General features: G+C 41.6%; 1 protein-coding gene across 1 annotated transcript in view; it reads left to right on the top strand.

Annotated features, from left to right (window-relative positions):
- BDP1 (B double prime 1, subunit of RNA polymerase III transcription initiation factor IIIB) overlaps positions 1 to 20909 on the top strand; it is a 437422-nt gene that overhangs the window by 375674 nt on the left and 40839 nt on the right. The window contains exon 41 of the mRNA XM_053701442.1: positions 12200 to 12227. Within this exon, the coding sequence (XP_053557417.1) occupies positions 12200 to 12227 (28 nt within the window). The remainder of the gene's footprint in view (positions 1 to 12199; positions 12228 to 20909) is intronic.

The following is a 20909-nucleotide window of genomic DNA, read 5'->3' as shown; positions in this document are numbered from 1 at the left end:
AAGTAGAGGAGACATATTGGAATACTTTCATTCTATTATTGAGAGAGAATTAACTAAACTATCAAATGAAAGTAAGAGCCAAAATTAAAAAAAGAAATTTAAATCTACAACAATAGAGGGCATTAGAACAACTTAGGAATAGAAAGGATCTGGCAATTTGCAAATCAGACAAAGGAGGGAGTATAGTGGTTATGTCAAGACAGGTTTATGAAATAGAGGCATTACGCCAATTGTCTGATGACACAACATATTCAATTCTAAGATCAGACCTCAGTAGAAATGATCAGTTGCAGATTAGACACATAGTAGATGAGGCATTGGAATTCGGGTACATAAATGCTAGTACAACGAAATATTTATTAGTAGAACATCCTCAAAGACCGATCTTCCATAGGTTTCCCAAGGTCCACAAATCTCTTTTGGAAATTAAAGGTAGGCCAATTGTTTCATGCATAGGCTCCCTATTGGAGCCTTTGTCTGAATGGGTCGATCATATTTTATAACCGATTGTTACTGCTTTGTGGAGTCATTTGAGAGACACTAAACAGCTCTTAACAGAAATACAGGAGATAGAGTGGACGTCTGAGTGTAGTTGGCTCACCATAGATGTGGTGTCCCTTTACTCTACGATACCCATGAATGAGGTCGAACTGCAATCAGATACTTTTTGAATTAAAAATACAGAGATGAGTACTGAGAATATTGACTTCTTCTGTAGAGTGGTTTGTTTTTTACTTGAACCATAAGTATTTTGAGTTTGATGGATCTTTCTACCTCCAGGTGTGTGGGACCGCCATGGGGGCAAGATTTGCCCCCTCTTACTCCAACCTATTTTTAGGTTGGTGGGAGCGGTCCCACATATATGGAGGTGGAAACCCATATAGATCAAAGATAAAATATTATAGAAGATTCATAGATGATCTTTTATTGATCTAAACAGGTACTTCAGATGAGGCACGAGAATTTGTTGATCGTTTGAACGACATCTTAGTGGGGATCAAATTCACTATGGAATTTAATGAAACTACAGATTATCTAGATGTGACATTAACTGGTTTAGAGAAAGAAAATGTTATAAAGTCTAAGACATACAGAAAACCTATTACTAAGAATTCTCTCCTAAATGCTAGGAGTAATCAACCTTCTCATGTCCCCCTCTCAATAGCAAAAAGTCAGTTCTTACTAGGGCTGCACAATTAACCGTATATGGGGTTTTAAACCGCGATTAACCGCTGCGATTTGAAAACCGCGAGAGTATGCGATCTTAGCCCCTCCCAGAAGTGACATCACTCGCCCCATGTGAACAGACTTTGGATTGCAACACATGCAGCGGCGACTGAAGAGAAGCCGGTTTCTACGTCACAGCTGGGAGCCTGAGCTGCCTCCATTGAGATCCGACACAGAGGGAGTGGTAGAGAAGCTGGCGATAGGGCACAGGTAAAGGCCGCTGCTTGCTCAGAGGGAATCTACATCTAATAGTGCGAGTTGCAGCTGGAATCGCCTGACTAACCGTTTGTCTGCACAGCGCGGCTGTAGAGAGCAGGAGGAGAGAAGATGGCAGTCGACCCGAGTGCTGCAGATAGGAACATGGAGATATGGAAGATCAAGAAACTGATCAAAAGCTTGGAAGCGGCCAGAGGGGTAAGCATGGCAGTGCGACATGTATTAGGTGTCGGGGCTGGTCTTGTACACATCCGGTAGTGAGTTTACACACCAGCTAGCACGTTTGCCTATAAGGTTTAGCAGCCCTACTTCAGGCTAGAAGAGGCTACAGGCTGGGGCGGCATAGGGATTTTTACTATGGTACAGGATTGTGAATGATCAATGTGGGATCAGATAGTCATGTCTATATGCGATATAACTGTTACTTGCCCAGTTAGGTGCAAGGCCTACTTAGAGTGGTTTTTCCTGCAGTCATTTGCTAAACTCTTGTGTCTTCATTTAGGCTTGCTATATTTTTATTTTGAATCACCATAGAACTGGGTTGCTTTCAAATTAACACCCATTTGTCTTTTTGCGGCAGTTCCATTATTTTTAATATTGTTATTGCTTATTTACTTTTCTGATCCCTTTTATTCAGGTAATTTGAATATATATATATTTAATTTATAATTTTTTGCACTTATATTTTATTTAAACTAGTTTTGTTGTGTGTGTGTGTGTCAATGAGAAACATGTACATTAAGATTATGTAGTGTTAAATGTTTTAATGAAAAATTATGGTGTTTATAGTAATTTATAAGAAAATCGCGACACCCCCCCCCCCCCCATATCGCCCAGCCCTAGTTCTTACGTATGAAGAGAAACTGTTCAAATTATACAGATTAATTATAAGACAGAATGTAGAAAGCTGAGACTACAATTAAGAGAGGTTGAGAAATTGTTAAAAAAGCTCAATATCAGGTTGACATGATAGACAGAACTAATCTCCTTGGATTACATAAAATAGACACTGATAGTGATTCAGAGATTACCTTTGTAACTCAATACAGCACACAGTTTACTCAGGTATGTAATATAGTGAGGCATCATTTGTCTATCTTGCTGGCTGATGAAAAATTGAATTATATAATCAAGAATGGGTACCTATAGACGGAGTGTAGCTGTTAGTATCCCAGGCACCCCATAAATACATACTTACTGTTCTTTAGATTAACATAGGGACCTTGTTTTGCCATTCCATGCTGGCTGTAATCTCCTCTCAAAAACATGTCCTGATACTGTAATATTTAATCAGACGCAATAAATATACTGTAAATACCTTTTCAAAAATCATCAAAATAGAGTGTTATGTGCTTTTATGTATATTGTGCAGATAACTTCCTGGTGATCAGGAGACTGATCCTTGTTTATAAAGCTTTCTTATAACACTTATTAACTCTACTGAAACCGTGATGGAAAGCTTGAATGGAACTACTAAAATTTCAAACATGAATATTGAATTGCACAGTAAATATATATTTAGATGTAAATGGTTTTTATTGGCATTTTCAAATACAATAACAGCAGATGTAAGCATACAGTTAGCTTAACATTCAAGAGAAGAGAGTTCTCAAAGATTTTAGTACATTGTTGACTTACATTGAACAAAGAAAACGGAAATATAAAAGGGGATAAATTAAAACCAAGAAAACAAGGTGAACAAAGGTCTTTAATATCACATTATGCAGATATTGTGGTTACATCTTGTTTGGAAGTGGCAATAAATGGGGGATAGGTTGTAATGTAAATAGGGTGAGAAACCTCTTCCACATAACAGAACTATGACAGTACATCAAACGACACAATTGGCAGAGACATCATATCTCAACATTAACGTGTTTTTGTTCCCAAATAAAGTTAACATCTAGTATAAAGTCTTTCTTACCAGCGAAGCAAAAATCTTTTTCTAAGGACAAAACGTGGTTTAATTCAGATTCCCATTGCTGGAATGTAGGGGGTTGTTGTAGTTTCCAGAGTCTGGGAATGATGCGCTTAGCGCACGTAAGCATTAATTGTAACAGCTTTTTGCGGTATATACACCTGAATGTAAATAAGAGCATCCCAGACAGCTAGTGTTGCTCTAACACAGTCATTATGCTTAGCTAAGGCGGGTCTGTGTGACTTAGGGATCCAGCAAAGGTCTCTCATCACACGCTGTTTTATTAATGTAGCTTCAATTTGAACCCAAAGTTTGGAAGGGGGATTATGATTCCATGCTATTATCCGCGCAAGGTGGGCAGCCTTATAGTAAAGTGTTAAATTGGGTACATTCAGTCCTCCATATTCTTTACTTAAGTAAAGAGTATTGCGAGTCACTCTGTTTTCTATATGCCCAGATAAAGGATTCTAACATTCGTTGTTGAGTTACTCAATGGTGTGGTACTGAGACGGGGAGTGCTTGGAACAAGTATAAATATTTAGGGATGATCATTTTTATCGTATTAATACGACCTATCCAGGATAGGTGACCTTGCTTATGCCAAGATTCCAACAGGGAAGAGACAGCAGTCTGAAGCTTCACAAAATTCTCGTGGTGCAAGTCTCGGGGGTGTTTTGGGATAATCAGCCCCAAAGATTTGAGGGAAGTGGAGATAGTATAAAAGGAGTGTTATGTAGTAGATAATCCATATCTTTGGGGCTTATATTAATGGGGATAAGTCCCGATTTCTCCATATTTATAGAGTAATTTAAAACCTGTCTATATGTCTCCAACATTTGTATTAATGCCGGTATGGAAGTTAATGGAGGTTGTAAAGTGAAGATAATGTCATCTGCAAAGAGAAGACATTTTTGCAAGATATTGTCAAATTGGATGCCAATTATATCTGTTACTTCTGATCTGAATCGCCAGTATTTCCACTGTAATGGCGAACAGTAAGGGACACAGTGGGCACCCTTGTTGACTGCCGTTCAATATTGGAAAGGATCGGGAGATCGTATTGTTGACTTTGACTGTAGCTCGGGGGTTAGTATATAAGGCCTGTATTCTGGATATAAATTTGTCTGAGACCAAACTTTGACAGAGCCGACCACATGAAATGCCAGTTGACCCTGTCAAAAGCCTTCTCGGTGTTAGTGGAGAGGACAAGGGGGCTTTTGTGATCGTGGGACACTTGTAGTGAATGAAGCACTCTAGTATTATCTTAGGCCTCGCGGCTTCTAATAAATCCAACCTGGTCCAGATGGATCATTTTTGGTAGGATGAGATTGAGACGATTTGCTAGTATCTTGGCATAAATCTTAATGTCAACGTTTATTAGAGATATTGGCCTGTAGTTGCTGACTATATCCTTAGATTTATCAGGTTTGGGAATAACTGTGGTCATCGCTTCTAGAAGCGATTGGGAAAGTGAGTTACCCTGATCTATTGACCGAAATAGCTCATGCAAATGGGGGCTAAGGTTACAATTAAAGGGACAGTCTAGTATGAATTAAACTTTCATTATTCAGATAGGACTTTTCATTTTAATCAACTTTCCAATTTACTTTTATCATCAAATTTGCTTTTTCTCTTGTTAAGTGTAGTCAGTCCACGGGTCATCCATTACTTATGGGATTATATCTCTTCCCCAACAGGAAGTTGCAAGAGGATCACCCAAGCAGAGCTGCTATATAGCTCCTCCCCTCACATGTCATATCCAGTCATTCTCTTGCAACCTAACTAAAGATAGGTCGTTGTGAGAGGTCTGTGATGTTTTTAAACTTAGTTTATTTCTTCAATCAAAAGTTTGTTATTTTAAATGGCACCGGAGTGTGCTGTTTGTTCTCAGGCAGCATTAGAAGAAGAATCTGCCTGCGTTTTCTATGATCTTAGCAGACGTAACTAAGATCCACTGGCTGTTCTCACACATTCTGAGGGGTGAGGTAACTTCAGAGAGAGGGGAATAGCATGCAGGGCCCCCCTGCAAACGAGGTATGTGCAGTAAATTATTTTTCTAAGGAATGGAATTGACTGAGAAAATACTGCTAATACCAATGTAATGTAAGTTCAGCCTTAAATGCAGTGGTAGCGACTGGTATTAGGCTGATGAGTGTGTGTACACTGAAGTATTTTTCTAGGGAATGGAATTTCACTCAGAAAATACTGTAGTAATGTATGAGCCTTCACTGCAGTAAATGCGACTGGTAGCAGGCTTATTAATAACACTTCATAGCTTTTAAAATATATGTTCAAAACGTTTACTAGCATGTTAATCGTTTTTTGTGAGGTACTTGGTGATAAAACTTATTGGGGCATGATTTTTACCACATGGCTATCTTGTTTTCTGCATAGAAACAGTTTGCTGAGCTTCCCCACTGTTTTAATATGAGTGGGAGGGGCCTATTTTAGCGCTTTTTTTGCGCAGTAAAATTTCAGTCACAATCTTCCTACTTCATCCTCCATGATCCAGGACGTCTCTAGAGAGCTCAGGGGTCTTCAAAATTCGTTTTGAGGGAGGTAATCAGTCACAGCAGACCTGTGACAGTGTGTTTGACTGTGATAAAAACGTTAATTATATAATTGTTATCCGTTTTTGGGTATTAAGGGGTTAATCATCCAATTTGCAAGTGGGTGCAATGCTCTGCTAACTTAATACATTTACTGTGAAAATTTGGTTGCTATAACTAATTTGGTTCATTGTTATTTCAACTGTGACAGCTTTTTGTGCTTCTTAAAGGCGCAGTAGCGTTTTTTATATTGCTTGTAAATTTATTTGAAACTTTTTTCCAAGCTTGCTAGTCGTCATTGTTAGTCTGTTTAAACATGTCTGACTCAGATGAATCTCTTTGTTCACTATGTTTAAAGGCCAATGTGGAGCCCAATAGAAATTTGTGTACTAATTGTATTGATGTCACTTTAAATAAAAGTCAATCTTTACATGTAAAGAAATTATCACCAGACAACGAGGGGGAAGTTATGCCGACTAACTCTCCTCACGTGTCAGTACCTTCGCCTCCCGCTCAGGAGGTGCGTGATATTGTGGCGCCAACAGGGAGGCCCATACAAATCACTTTGCAAGACATGGCTACTGTTATGACAGAAGTATTATCTAAATTGCCAGAATTAAGAGGCAAGCGCGATTGCTCTGGGTTAAGGACAGAGCGCGCTGATGATGGGAGAGCCATGTCCGATACTGCGTCACAATTTGCAGAACATGAGGACGGAGAGCTTCATTCTGTGGGTGACGGATCTGATCCAGGAAGACTGGATTCAGAGATTTCTAATTTTAAATTTAAGCTTGAGAACCTCCGCGTATTGCTAGGGGAGGTATTAGCGGCTCTGAATGATTGTAACACGGTTGCAATTCCAGAGAAATTATGTAGGCTGGATAAATACTATGCGGTACCGGTGTGTACTGACGTTTTTCCTATACCTAAGAGGCTTACAGAAATTAGCAAGGAGTGGGATAGACCCGGTGTGCCTTTTTCCCCCCCTCCTATATTTAGGAAAATGTTTCCAATAGACGCCACCACACAGGACTTATGGCAGACGGTCCCTAAGGTGGAGGGAGCAGTTTCTACTTTGGCTAAGCGTACCACTATCCCGGTGGAGGATAGTTGTGCCTTTTCAGATCCAATGGATAAAAAATTAGAAGGTTACCTTAAGAAAATGTTTGTTCAACAAGGTTTTATCTTACAGCCCCTTGCATGCATTGCGCCTGTCACTGCTGCGGCGGCATTCTGGTTTGAGTCTCTGGAAGAGGCCATTCGCACAGCTCCATTGGATGAAATTATGAACAAGCTTAAAGCACTTAAGCTAGCTAACTCATTTGTTTCTGATGCCGTCGTACATTTAACCAAACTTACGGCTAAGAACTCCGGATTCGCCATCCAAGCGCGCAGAGCGCTGTGGCTTAAATCCTGGTCAGCTGATGTGACTTCTAAATCTAAATTGCTTAATATTCCTTTCAAAGGGCAGACCTTATTCGGGCCCGGCTTGAAAGAAATTATCGCTGACATTACGGGAGGTAAGGGCCATGCTCTGCCTCAGGACAGGGCCAAATCAAGGGCCAAACAGTCTAATTTTCGTGCCTTTCTTAACCTCAAGGCAGGAGCAGCATCAACTTCCTCCGCTCCAAAACAGAAAGGAGCTGTTGCTCGTTACAGACAGGGCTGGAAAGCTAACCAGTCCTGGAACAAGGGCAAGCAGGCCAGAAAACCTGCTGCTGCCCCTAAGACAGCATGAAGAGAGGGCCCCCTATCCGGAAACGGATCTAGTGGGGGGCAGACTTTCTCTCTTTGCCCAGGCTTGGGCAAGAGATGTCCAGGATCCCTAGGCGTTGGAGATCATATCTCAGGGATATCTTCTGGACTTCAAAGCTTCTCCTCCACAAGGGAGATTTCATCTTTCAAGGTTATCAGCAAACCAAATAAAGAAAGAGGCGTTTCTACGCTGTGTACAAGACCTCTTACTAATGGGGGTGATCCACCCAGTTCCGCGGACGGAACACGGGCAAGGATTCTATTCAAATCTATTTGTGGTTCCCAAGAAAGAGGGAACCTTCAGACCAATCTTGGACTTAAAGATCCTAAACAAATTCCTAAGAGTTCCATCATTCAAAATGGAAACTATTCGAACCATCCTACCCATGATCCAAGAGGGTCAGTACATGACCACAGTGGACTTAAAGGATGCCTACCTTCACATACCGATTCACAAGGATCATTACCGGTACTTAAGATTTGCCTTCCTAGACAGGCATTACCAGCTTGTAGCTCTTCCCTTCGGGTTAGCTACGGCCCCAAGAATCTTTACAAAGGTTCTGGGCTCACTTCTGGCGGTACTAAGACCGTGAGGCATAGCGGTGGCTCCGTACCTAGACGACATTCTGATACAAGCGTCAAGTTTTCAAACTGCCAAGTCTCATACAGAGATAGTTCTGGCATTTCTGAGGTCGCATGGGTGGAAAGTGAACGTGGAAAAGAGTTCTCTATTGCCACTTACAAGGGTTCCCTTCCTAGGGACTCTTATAGATTCTGTAGGGATGAGAATTTACCTGACAGAGGCCAGGTTATCAAAACTTCTAAATGCTTGCCGTGCCCTTCATTCCATTCCACACCCGTCAGTAGCTCAGTGCATGGAGGTAATCGGCTTAATGGTAGCGGCAATGGACATAGTACCATTTGCGCGCCTGCATCTCAGACCGCTGCAATTGTGCATGCTAAGTCAGTGGAATGGGGATTACTCAGATTTGTCCCCTCTGCTAAATCTGGACCAAGAGACCAGAGATTCTCTTCTATGGTGGTTTTCTCGGTCCCATCTGTCCAAAGGGATGACCTTTCGCAGGCCAGATTGGACGATTGTAACGACAGACGCCAGCCTTCTAGGTTGGGGCGCAGTCTGGAATTCCCTGAAGGCTCAGAGATCATGGACTCAGAAGGAGAAACTCCTCCCAATAAATATTCTGGAGTTAAGAGCAATATTCAATGCTCTTCTAGCTTGGCCTCAGTTAGCAACTCTGAGGTTCATCAGATTTCAGTCGGACAACATCACGACTGTGGCTTACATCAACCATCAAGGGGGAACCAGGAGTTCCCTAGCAATGTTGGAAGTCTCAAAGATAATTCGCTGGGCAGAGTCTCACTCTTGCCACCTGTCAGCGATCTACATCCCAGGCGTGGAGAACTGGGAGGCGTATTTTCTAAGTCGCCAGACTTTTCATCCGGGGGAGTGGGAACTTCATCCGGAGGTCTTCGCTCAACTGATTCATCGTTGGGGCAAACCAGATCTGGATCTCATGGCGTCTCGCCAGAACGCCAAGCTTCCTTGTTACGGATCCAGGTCCAGGGACCCGGGAGCGGTGCTGATAGATGCTCTGACAGCACATTGGGTCTTCAACATGGCTTATGTGTTTCCACCATTTCCGATGCTTCCTCGATTGATTGCCAAGATCAAACAGGAGAGAGCATCGGTGATTCTGATAGCGCCTGCGTGGCCACGCAGGACCTGGTATGCAGACCTAGTGGACATGTTGTCCTGTCCACCATGGTCTCTGCCTCTGAGGCAGGACCTTCTAATTCAGGGTCCTTTCAACCATCCAAATCTAATTTCTCTGAGGCTGACTGCATGGAGATTGAACGCTTGATTTTATCAAAGCGTGGCTTCTCGGAGTCGGTTATTGATACCTTAATACAGGCTAGGAAACCTGTTACCAGAAGAATTTACCATAAGATATGGCGTAAATATTTACATTAGTGCGAATCCAAGAGTTACTCATGGAGTAAGGTTAGGATTCCTAGGATATTGTCTTTTCTACAAGAGGGTTTAGAAAAGGGCTTATCTGCTAGTTCGTTAAAGGGACAGATTTCTGCTCTGTCCTTCTGCACAAACGTCTGGCAGAAGTTCCAGACGTTCAGGCTTTTTGTCAGGCTTTGGCTAGGATTAAGCCTGTGTTTAAGACTGTTGCTCCGCCGTGGAGCTTAAACTTAGTTCTTAACGTTTTGCAAGGTGTTCCATTTGAACCCCTTCATTCCATTGATATCAAGCTGTTATCTTGGAAAGTTCTGTTTTTGATGGCTATTTCCTCGGCTCGAAGAGTCTCTGAGTTATCTGCCTTACATTGTGATTCTCCTTATCTGATTTTTCATTCAGACAAGGTAGTTCTGCGTACTAAACCTGGGTTCTTACCTAAGGTAGTTTCTAACAGGAATATCAATCAAGAAATTGTTGTTCCATCATTGTGTCCTAGCCCTTCTTCAAAGAAGGAACGACTTTTGCATAATCTGGACGTAGTCCGTGCCCTGAAGTTCTATTTGCAGGCAACTAAAGATTTTCGTCAAACTTCTTCCCTGTTTGTCGTTTACTCTGGACAGAGGAGAGGTCAAAAAGCTTCGGCTACCTCTCTCTCTTTTTGGCTTCGTAGCATAATACGTTTAGCCTATGAGACTGCTGGACAGCAGCCTCCTGAAAGGATTACAGCTCATTCTACTAGAGCTGTGGCTTCCACCTGGGCCTTTAAAAATGAGGCCTCTGTTGAACAGATTTGCAAGGCTGCAACTTGGTCTTCACTTCACACTTTTTCAAAATTTTACAAATTTGACACTTTTGCTTCTTTGGAGGCTGTTTTTGGGAGAAAGGTTCTACAGGCAGTGGTTCCTTCTGTTTAAAGTTCCTGCCTTGTCCCTCCCATCATCCGTGTACTTTTAGCTTTGGTATTGGTATCCCATAAGTAATGGATGACCCGTGGACTGACTACACTTAACAAGAGAAAACATAATTTATGCTTACCTGATAAATTTATTTCTCTTGTAGTGTAGTCAGTCCACGGCCCGCCCTGTCTTTTACGGCAGTTCTAAATTTTTAATTAAACTCCAGTCACCACTGCACCCTATGGTTTCTCCTTTCTCGTCTTGTTTCGGTCGAATGACTGGATATGACATGTGAGGGGAGGAGCTATATAGCAGCTCTGCTTGGGTGATCCTCTTGCAACTTCCTGTTGGGGAAGAGATATAATCCCATAAGTAATGGATGACCCGTGGACTGACTACACTACAAGAGAAATTAATTTATCAGGTAAGCATAAATTATGTTTTTTCTCTTGGTATTCTTAGTTTAAACTAAACATAGGTAGGCTCATATGCTGATTTCTAAGCCTTTGAGGGCTGCCTCTTATCACATGCTTTTTAAATCTCTTTTCAACACAAAGAGACAGAAAGTACACGTGGGCCATATAGATAACACTGTGTTCAGGCACGGGGTTATTTAAGATTTAGCACAAAACAATGCTAAATTTAAGACAATAGATAATAAACAGTCACAGTCATGTGATCAGGGGGCTGGAAGAAGGTTCCTAGATACAAGGTAATCACAGAGGTAAAAAGTATATTAATATAACTGTGTTGGTTATGCCAAACTGGGGGATGGGTAATAAAGGGATTATCTATCTTTTTAAACAATAACAATTCTATGGTAGACTGTCCCTTTAAGTAATTGATAGAATTTGGCAGTGAGGCCATCCGGACCAGGAGACTTGCCCGCAGGCAGGGATTTAATTGTATTTATTATCTCTTGTAGCATTATTGGGGAGTCTAAAGTGCGTAAATCGTCATCCTGAACCCTCGGGACGTCAATGGACTCAACATACGACTTCATCTTTGCATGCCTCTCACTCTCATTTGTACTTTTTAGGTTATATAGAGAGGAGTAATTTGAGACGAAATAATTAGCTATATCTTCATTCTTAGTGTGCACTACCCCAGTGTGATGTTTTGATAGAGTGTATATATTGAGCCTTTGTTTCTTTAGGGATCTAGCTAGCATGCGTCCTGCTTTATTAGTTTCAGCAAAAAATTTTGCTTTGGTAGTTAGGGCACGCATATGAGCATTTTCAACCAGAAACTTATTGAGATTCTTTAGCTTCCGTTAGGTCAGCTAACTTTTGTGGTGATTGTGGTACTTGTTTATGCAAATGCTCTATGGCAGAGAGAGTACTCGTTAAGGAATTAAACAGGGCAGATCTTTGCTTATTAAGTTTTGCTGTAAGTTGGATAATAATACCCCTAATGTAGCATTTATATGCTTCCCAGTTATTCGTAACAGTCGTGTCAGAAGGTATGTTGATGTGCAAGTAAGTAAATATATATTTAATGTGCTCTAGAACTTATCCATAACTTGCTTTCTTACTTAATATGTCAGTAAACACCTTGTAATTAGTTTTTTTTGTTTAGTTTTTTTTGCAGTAAATTAACATACAAGTTCTATGTTTTATTTATTATTTTTCATTTTCTGTTTTGGAAGGTTTGTAAAGAAGACGACGACGCTACAGGTAGGATGTGTTTCCCCACAGTTTTATTATTCTGATGATTTGCCATTTCTAATAGTTTCTTTAAAGATTCATCCCCCCTCTTATTATTTTTTTAAGGATAAAATTGTGCATTAAATAGAACAATATAATAGGCAGAAATGTAAACCCTGGCTCAATGTATAATCAAATTAGCCGAGCACCTTCTTTACCAGCTTCTTCGTTGCGTACACACCACTTGGAGCTTCTGCTAACTCCATCAAAATCCAAGATTTGTACACAAAGTAACAGCACCACTCTTCTTAAAAGAAAATATTTTTTATGGAAGAGACATGTCCAAATTAGCATGGATTAAATTTCTTCTTTCCTAAAATATGTTGAGTCCACAACGTCATCAATTACTAGTTGGAATATTACTCCTGGCCAGGAGGAGGAGGCGGCAAATAGCACCACAGCAGAGCTGTTAAGTGTCGCTTCCTACCCGCAATCCCCAGTCATTCTCTTTCCCTCTGTCAATGGAGAAGGTGAAGTTCTGGTATCTGAAGAAAATTGGATTTCCTTTGCTTCAAGCAAGATTTTTGGGTCTAGCTGTAATCCACGTTAATCTCTTTAGTAGGGTAGTGGTGGCTTTAAAGCAGTTAGGAAGCTGTAAGGTGGGTCTTACTGCGTTTTCCTAACTATATTGCTGCCCATGGAATAGAAAGCAAGAGTAGGTTTACTCTGTTCTTTCTCTTTCTACAGGTCTCTCTGAGGAGTGGTTTCCTCTCACACTGTGTAGGCTGTCGTCCTGCCTGACAGCTGGATTGCAGGTAGGTGCATTTTGTCTTCTAGGTTAGGAGATGGGCACTGACAAAAATTGCACTGCAATATTAAGGGACATATATATCCTGTAGGCAGAATATTATCTGGCAGGGAGCAGGCATGTTTATGTGACTAGAGAGACAGCTGTCTGTTGGCTACAAGTTATCTTTCCTTTTAAGGCTGTTACTTTTGTGGGTCTAATTAAGCTATACAACATGCTTTGTATATGAGAGCTTGATGTTTGCTTTGCACTGTGAGTGACCACTGTCTGTTGGGGGTAAATCTATGGTTTAGAGGTCTAAGCCCTAACTTTTATATGAAATTTCGGTTTTCATTCTCCTATGCATGTAACTTTGTTCAGGGAAAACACTAGAGCATAAGCTGTCCGTTCTTAACCTTATAGCAGACAGTCTTCTTTTTACATAAATATTGTCTGCCCTTGTTGGATGTATCTCAATATGATGAGCCTGGAGTATGCTCATATGATTGCAGTAAATTGGAATTATGTAATAGGATCGATGTTTCTCATTTTAGTTCTCATCCGCCATTAAACACAAATCTCTTGGCGAGGAATTTTTTTCACATAGTGAAGCGCGCTGGAGAGTCACGTGACCCGCTTCCGCTGTATTCTATTACACGTCCTCTCGGCTGTCGACATCTTGTGACGTTAGAGAAGCTCTATGCAGATTCCGCAGCTTGTTACTGTTTCCTATAGCGCTACAAGATCAGACACTGCACAGTGTTAGTTTGGTGCTAATTATTTTTCTACATGGCTCCGCTAAATGCTGTGTATACAGTTATGTTTTTAATAAGAGATTACATGTATTCTAATCATTTTTAAAGTGACAGTATTAAAAATGTTACATACATTTTCATTTTCCAAATTATTTCATAAATATTTAAAAGATACAGCATCCAGGTGTGACGCATACCCTTTTTGACAGGGATATAACTATTTAATTGCCAGGACATGGGTTTCTCTGTGTCCTTTTATATAGACTGGTTATACTCTGTTGCACAAATTGTTTGGCATATGCATTTCTGGGCCGAATATTTTGATAGATCGTTACCCACTGAACCCAATCTCTCTTAGGATGATGCTGTTCAGGCAATGCCACAGCTTTCTCCTCTAATGTCCCAAGCCTCAATGGCATCACATGCCGTGCCCTGCGGTTCCTCTCAATCTCCTGGAGGAGTGTATTTGCATATGTATTTTGCTCTACAGCTATCTTCTGTGGCATTACCTGATTTTCTTGTGTTAAAGGGAAAATGCAAGAGGAGGAGGATATGTCGGTAGCCTCTGAGGGTGAAATCTCAGATTCGGACAGTATAATCCCTTCATCTGATGCTGAAGTAGTAACCTTCAGATTTAAGCTTGAACGCCTTCGTGTATTAATGGAGGTTTTGGCTTCTGGGGACGACTCCGATACTGTCGTTGTCAACCCTAAAGAATCTAGTAAACTTTATAAATACTAGAATTCCAATGTGGAAGTTTTTCCTGTTCCAGACCGTTCTAGGAGATTTTTCACAGAAATGGGAGAAGTCAGGGTTTCCTTTTTCCCCGTCTCTTGTCTTTAAAAAGATGTTTCCTGTCGCTATCTCCATTAAATATCATGGCGCACAATGCCTTAAGTAGTAGGGACCATCTCTACTCTGGCTGAGAACTACGATCCCTATAGAGGAAAGCGGCTATTTTAAAGGGACACTCAAGTCAAAATTAAACTTTAAGATTTAGATACAGCATGCAATTTTAAACAACTTTCCAATTTACTTCAATTAACAAAATGTGCACAGTATTTTTATATTTACACTTTTTGAGTCACAAACTCCTACTGAGCATGTGCAAGAATTCACTGCATATACGTATATGCATTTGTGATTGGCTGATGGCTGTCACATGATACAGGGGGAGTGGAAATAGACATAACTTTGCAATTTATTTAACAAAAATCTACTACTCGTTTGAAGTTCAGACTAAGTGCTATTGCATTTTCTTCTTATCATGCATTTGTTGATTATGCAAATCTACTGCATTGACTGGTCCTTTAAGGATCAATGGACTAAGCTGGAGGCTTTTATGGAAGTTTGTCTTGCCACTGTGTCAAGTGCGGCATCTTATTGTGTGACGCCTCGTCTAATGCCACTTTGGTAGGGACTCCTTTGAGGAGATCCAGAACAGAATTAAGGCTATTAAGCTAGCCAATTCTTTTATTTCTGATGCTACCATGCAAGTTTCACTGTGATAGCCCGCAGGGCGCTGTGGCTATATTATTGGTCGTTGGAAGCTTCTGGTGCTTCCTTAAGACCTTGTTTGGTCCTGATCTGACAGGTATATTTATTACGAGTGAAAAAGGCTCTTTTCTACCACAAGACAAGATGAATAGACCTACAGGAGTTTGCCCCCGATCCGGGATCGGACCAAGTGAGGGGCGGATTTTCTCTTTTTCTTCATTCATGGATATGAGATGTCCCAGATAGGCTGCGGACATAGTTTTTCAAGATTACTAAATAGGGGTTCCGCCTCTCAAATTTGTCTGCAGTCCAGATAACAGAGGCATTTTTTGAAGTGCGTTTGGGACCTTTTTTCCCTGTGAGTGAAACAAGTTCCTGTGAGGGAACAGGGTTTAGGATTCTATTCATGTCTGTTCGTGGTTCTGGAAAAGGAGGGAATTTTTCGTTCTATTCTAGACCTAGTGTCTTAACAAGTTTTCTCAGGGTACCGTCCTTTTAAAATGGACACAATTGGTCACATTCTTCCTTTGGTCCAAGAGGGTCAGTTCATGATGACCATAGAACTGGAGGATGCGTATTTTCAAGTTTCTGAGATTTGCCTTTCTGGACAAACACTTAAAGTTTGTGGCTCTTCCCTTTGGTCTTAACTTGGCAGTGATCAGGTTTTGGGGATTGCAGAGGCGCCCTTCCTGGACGACATAATGGTTCAGGTGCCATCCTTTCAACACGCTAACTCTCATTTAGAGATCTTGTTGTCTTTTCTTTGTTCCCTCGGATGGGAAGTGAATCTGAAAATGAGTTCCCTTGTTCCACCTACAGGGTTAGTTTCTTAGGCACCATAATAGTTTCCCTATCTCTGAAAATACTTCTGGCAGAGGTCAGAAAATCAAAGATTTGTGCCTCTCTGCAGTCTACTGTTCAGCCTTCAGTGGCTCAATGTATGGAGGTAATTGGTCTGATGGTTGCTTCATTGGACATCATTCCCTGGTTCGAATCCATCTGAGAGTGCTGCTGTTATGCATGCTCAGGCAATGGATTGGGGATCATGTGGATCTGTCTTGGAGGATGGATCTGGATTTTCTCAGGAGCATCTGTCTCAGGACACTTGCTTCCGGAGACCTTACTGGGTAATAGTGACCACAGACGTCACTCTGCTGGGCTGGGGAGCAGTCTGGGACTCGTTAAGAGTGCAATGTATATGGACTCGGGAGGAGTCTGCTCTTCCCATCAACATCTTGGAGTTGAGCGCTATTTACAATGCTGTGATGGCTTGGCCTCGGTTGTCCTTTGCCCGGTTTATAAGGTTCCAGTCGGACAATATCACCTCGGTGGCTCACATCAACCACCAGGGAGGAACTCTGAGTTCCTTAGCCATGAAGGAGGTGGCTCTGATTGTTCAGTGGGCGGAAGCTCATAATTGCTGCCTGTCTGCAATCCACATTCCAGGAGTAGACAACTGGGAAGTGGAGTTCCTGAGCAGACAGACTTTTCATCCCGGGGAGTGTTTTTTCCATCCGGAGGTGTTCTCCAGGTTAACCCTCAAATGGGGGATGCCGAAGTTTGATCTAATGGCATCTCGGCAAAACACCAAGGTTCGGTTCAAGATCAAGAGATCCGCGGGCCGCACTGATAGATTCTCTGGTGGTTCCTTGGGATTTCAGTCTGGCATATCTGTTTCCTTCGTTTGCTCTCTTTCCACAAGTCATTGCTCGTATCAAATAGGAGAGAACATAGATATTTTTTTTTTTTTTGAGTTGGTCATTGAGACCATGATTCAGGCTCGCAAGCCTGTTACTTGAAAGATTTACCATAAGATATGGCGTAAATATCTTTATTGGTGTGAATCCAAGGGCTACTCTTGGAGAAGGGTCAGGATTCCTCGGATTTTGTCCTTTCTCCAGGAAGGTCTGGAGAAAAGTTTTTGTAAGTCAAATTTCTGCATTATCTAAGTGTCTGGCGGATGTGCCAGATGTGCAATCTTTTGGTCAGGCCCTGGTCAGAATCAGGTCTGTGTTTTAGGTCTGTTGCTCCTCTTTGGATTCTTAGCATGTTCTTAAAGTTTTGCAGCAGGTTCTGTTTGAACCATTGCATTCCATAGATATTTAGTTTTTTATCTTGGAATATGTCCTAATCCTCCTTCTCATAAGGAAAGTTTGTTGCACAACTTGGATGTTGGGCATGCCTTAAAATTTTATCTACAGGCGACTAAGGATTTTGGCCAGTCTTCTGCTGTGTTCGTTTCTATGGAAAACGTAAAGGTCAGAAAGCTTCTGCTACTTCTCTTTCTCTCTGGCTGAGAAGTATGATTCGTTTTGCTTATGAGACTGCTGGCCAGCAGCCTCCTGAGAGAATTACGGCTCATTTCTTGGGAGCTATTTCCTCTTCTTGGGCTTTCAAAAATGAAGCTTCTGTGGAACAGATTTGCAAGACTGCAACTTGGTCCTCTATGCATACTTTTTCCACATTTTCCAAATTTAGATACTTTTGCCTCGGCTGAGGCTTCTTTTTGGAGAAAGGTTCTTCAAGCGTTGGTGCCTTCTATTTAGGTCTACCTGTCTTTTTTCCTCCCTAGTCATCTGTGTCCTCTAGCTTTGGTATTGGTTCCCACTAGTAATTGATGACGTTGTGGACTCGCCATATCTTAGGAAAGAAAAGGAAATTTATGCTTACCTGATAAAAAAAATTCTTTCCGAATATAGTCCGCGACCCCACCGTTGAATTTAAGACAGTTGTTTTTGACTAAACCTCAGGCATCTCTACACCTTTGTGTTATTCCTTTTTCCATTTTCCTTTCGGTTGAATGACTGGGAATTGTGGGTAGGAAGTGACACTTAACAGCTCTGCTGTGGTGCTCTTTGCCTCCTCCTGCTGGCCAGGAGTGATATTTCCACTAGTAATTGATGACGTCGTGGACTCGCCATATTCGGAAAGAAATACATTTATCAGGTAAGCAAAAAATGTTCTTTCTTCTGTTATGTGTGATCAGTCCACGGGTCATCATTACTTCTGGGATATAACTCCTCCCCAACAGGAAATGCAAGAGGATTCACCCAGCAGAGCTGCATATAGCTCCTCCCCTCTACGTCAGTCCCAGTCATTCTCTTGCACCCAACGACTAGATAGGATGTGTGAGAGGACTATGGTGATTATACTTAGTTTTTATGACTTCAATCAAAAGTTTGTTATTTTAAAATAGCACCGGAGCGTGTTATTACTTCTCTGGCAGAGTTTGAGGAAGAATCTGACAGAGATTTTTTACTATGATTTTAACCGGAGTCGTTAAGATCATATTGCTGTTCTCGACCATCTGAGGGAGGTAAAGGCTTCAGATCAGGGGACAGCGGGCAGATGAATCTGCATTGAGGTATGTGGCAGTTTTTATTTTCTGAATGGAATTGATGAGAAAAGCCTGCCATACCGTTAAAATGACATGTATGTATACACTTCAGTATTCTGGGGATGGTATTTCACCGGAACTACTGTGTTAAGGTCACTAATCCTTTTAATAACTATTCTCATGTTAAACGTTTTTGCTGGAATGTAGAATCGTTTACATTGCTGAGGTACTGTGTGAATAAATGTTTGGGCATTATTTTCCACCTGGCAGTTTTTTGCTTTAATTGTGACAGTTTCGTTTCTCTTCACTGCTGTGTGGGAGAGGGAGGGGCCGTTTTTGGCGCTCTTTGCTACGCATCAAAAAATTCCAGTCAGCTACTTTTATATGTCCTGCATGATCCGGTTCATTTCTGACAGATCTCAGGGGTCTTCAAACTTCTTTGAAGGGAGGTAAATTCTCTCAGCAGAGCTGTGAGAATTCTTATAGTGACTGTGTATAAAAAACGTTGTTTTGTTTTCTTATGTACAAATTTAATTAGTGTTGTTTTTTACTAATGGGAACAAACCTTTGCTAAAAGTTGTGTTGTTTTAAAATTTGATGCAATAACTGTTTTTCAGTTCATTATTTCAACTGTCATTTAATCGTTAGTACCTCTTTGAGGCACAGTACGTTTTTTGCTAAAAAAGATTATAACCAAGTTGTAAGTTTTTTGCTAGTATGTTAAACATGTCTGACTCAGAGGAAGATATCTGTGTCATTTGTTCCAATGCCAAGGTGGAGCCCAATAGAAATTTATGTACTAACTGTATTGATGCTACTTTAAATAAAAGTCAATCTGTACAATGTGAACAAATTTCACCAAACAGCGAGGGGAGAGTTATGCCGACTAACTCGCCTCACGCGACAGTACCTGCATCTCCCGCCCGGGAGGTGCGTGATATTTTGGCGCCTAGTACATCTGGGCGGCCATTACAGATAACATTACAAGATATGGCTACTGTTATGACTGAAGTTTTGTCTAAATTACCTGAACTAAGAGGCAAGCGTGATCACTCTGGGGTGAGAACAGAGTGCGCTGACAATGCTAGGGCCATGTCTGATACTGCGTCACAGCTCGCAGAGCATGAGGACGGAGAGCTTCATTCTGTGGGTGACGGTTCTGATCCAAACAGATTGGACTCAGATATTTCAAATTTTAAATTTAAATTGGAGAACCTCCGTGTACTACTAGGGGAGGTCTTAGCAGCTCTCAACGATTGTAACACTGTTGCAATACCAGAGAAACTGTGTAGGTTGGATAAATACTTTGCGGTACCGGCGAGTACTGACGTTTTTCCTATACCTAAGAGACTAACTGAAATTGTTACTAAGGAGTGGGATAGACCCGGTGTGCCGTTCTCACCCCCTCCAATATTTAGAAAGATGTTTCCAATAGACGCCACCACTCGGGACTTATGGCAAACGGTCCCCAAGGTGGAGGGAGCAGTTTCTACTTTAGCTAAGCGTACCACTATCCCGGTGGAGGATAGCTGTGCTTTCTCAGATCCAATGGATAAAAAATTAGAGGGTTACCTTAAGAAAATGTTTGTTCAACAAGGTTTTATATTACAACCCCTTGCATGTATCGCGCCGATTACGGCTGCGGCAGCATTTTGGATTGAGTCGCTGGAAGAGAACCTTAGTTCCTCTACGCTAGACGACATTACGGACAGGCTTAGAGTCCTTAAACTAGCTAATTCTTTCATTTCGGAGGCCGTAGTACATTTAACCAAACTTACGGCTAAGAACTCAGGATTCGCCATACAGGCACGCAGGGCACTGTGGCTAAAATCCTGGTCAGCTGATGTTACTTCTAAGTCCAAATTACTTAATATACCTTTCAAGGGGCAGTCCTTATTCGGGCCCGGTTTGAAAGAAATTATCGCTGACATTACGGGAGGTAAGGGCCACGCCCTACCTCAAGACAAGGCCAAAGCTAAGGCTAGACAGTCTAATTTTCGTCCCTTTCGGAATTTCAAAACAGGAGCAGCATCAACCTCCACTGCACCAAAACAGGAAGGAGCGGTTGCTCGTTACAGGCAAGGCTGGAAGCCTAACCAGTCCTGGAACAAAAGCAAGCAGGCCAGGAAACCTGCTGCTGCCCCAAAGACAGCATGAACCGAGAGCCCCCGATCCGGGACCGGATCTAGTAGGGGGCAGACTCTCTCTCTTCGCCCAGGCCTGGGCAAGAGATGTTCAGGATCCCTGGGCACTAGAGATCATATCTCAGGGATACCTTCTAGACTTCAAATTATCTCCCCCAAGAGGGAGATTTCATCTGTCAAGGTTGTCAACAA

This window comes from Bombina bombina, chromosome 2, assembly GCF_027579735.1.
Source record: "Bombina bombina isolate aBomBom1 chromosome 2, aBomBom1.pri, whole genome shotgun sequence".
NCBI lineage: Eukaryota > Metazoa > Chordata > Amphibia > Anura > Bombinatoridae > Bombina > Bombina bombina.
Note: the sequence above shows the minus strand (reverse complement) of the source record. Positions and strands in the feature narration are given on the sequence as shown.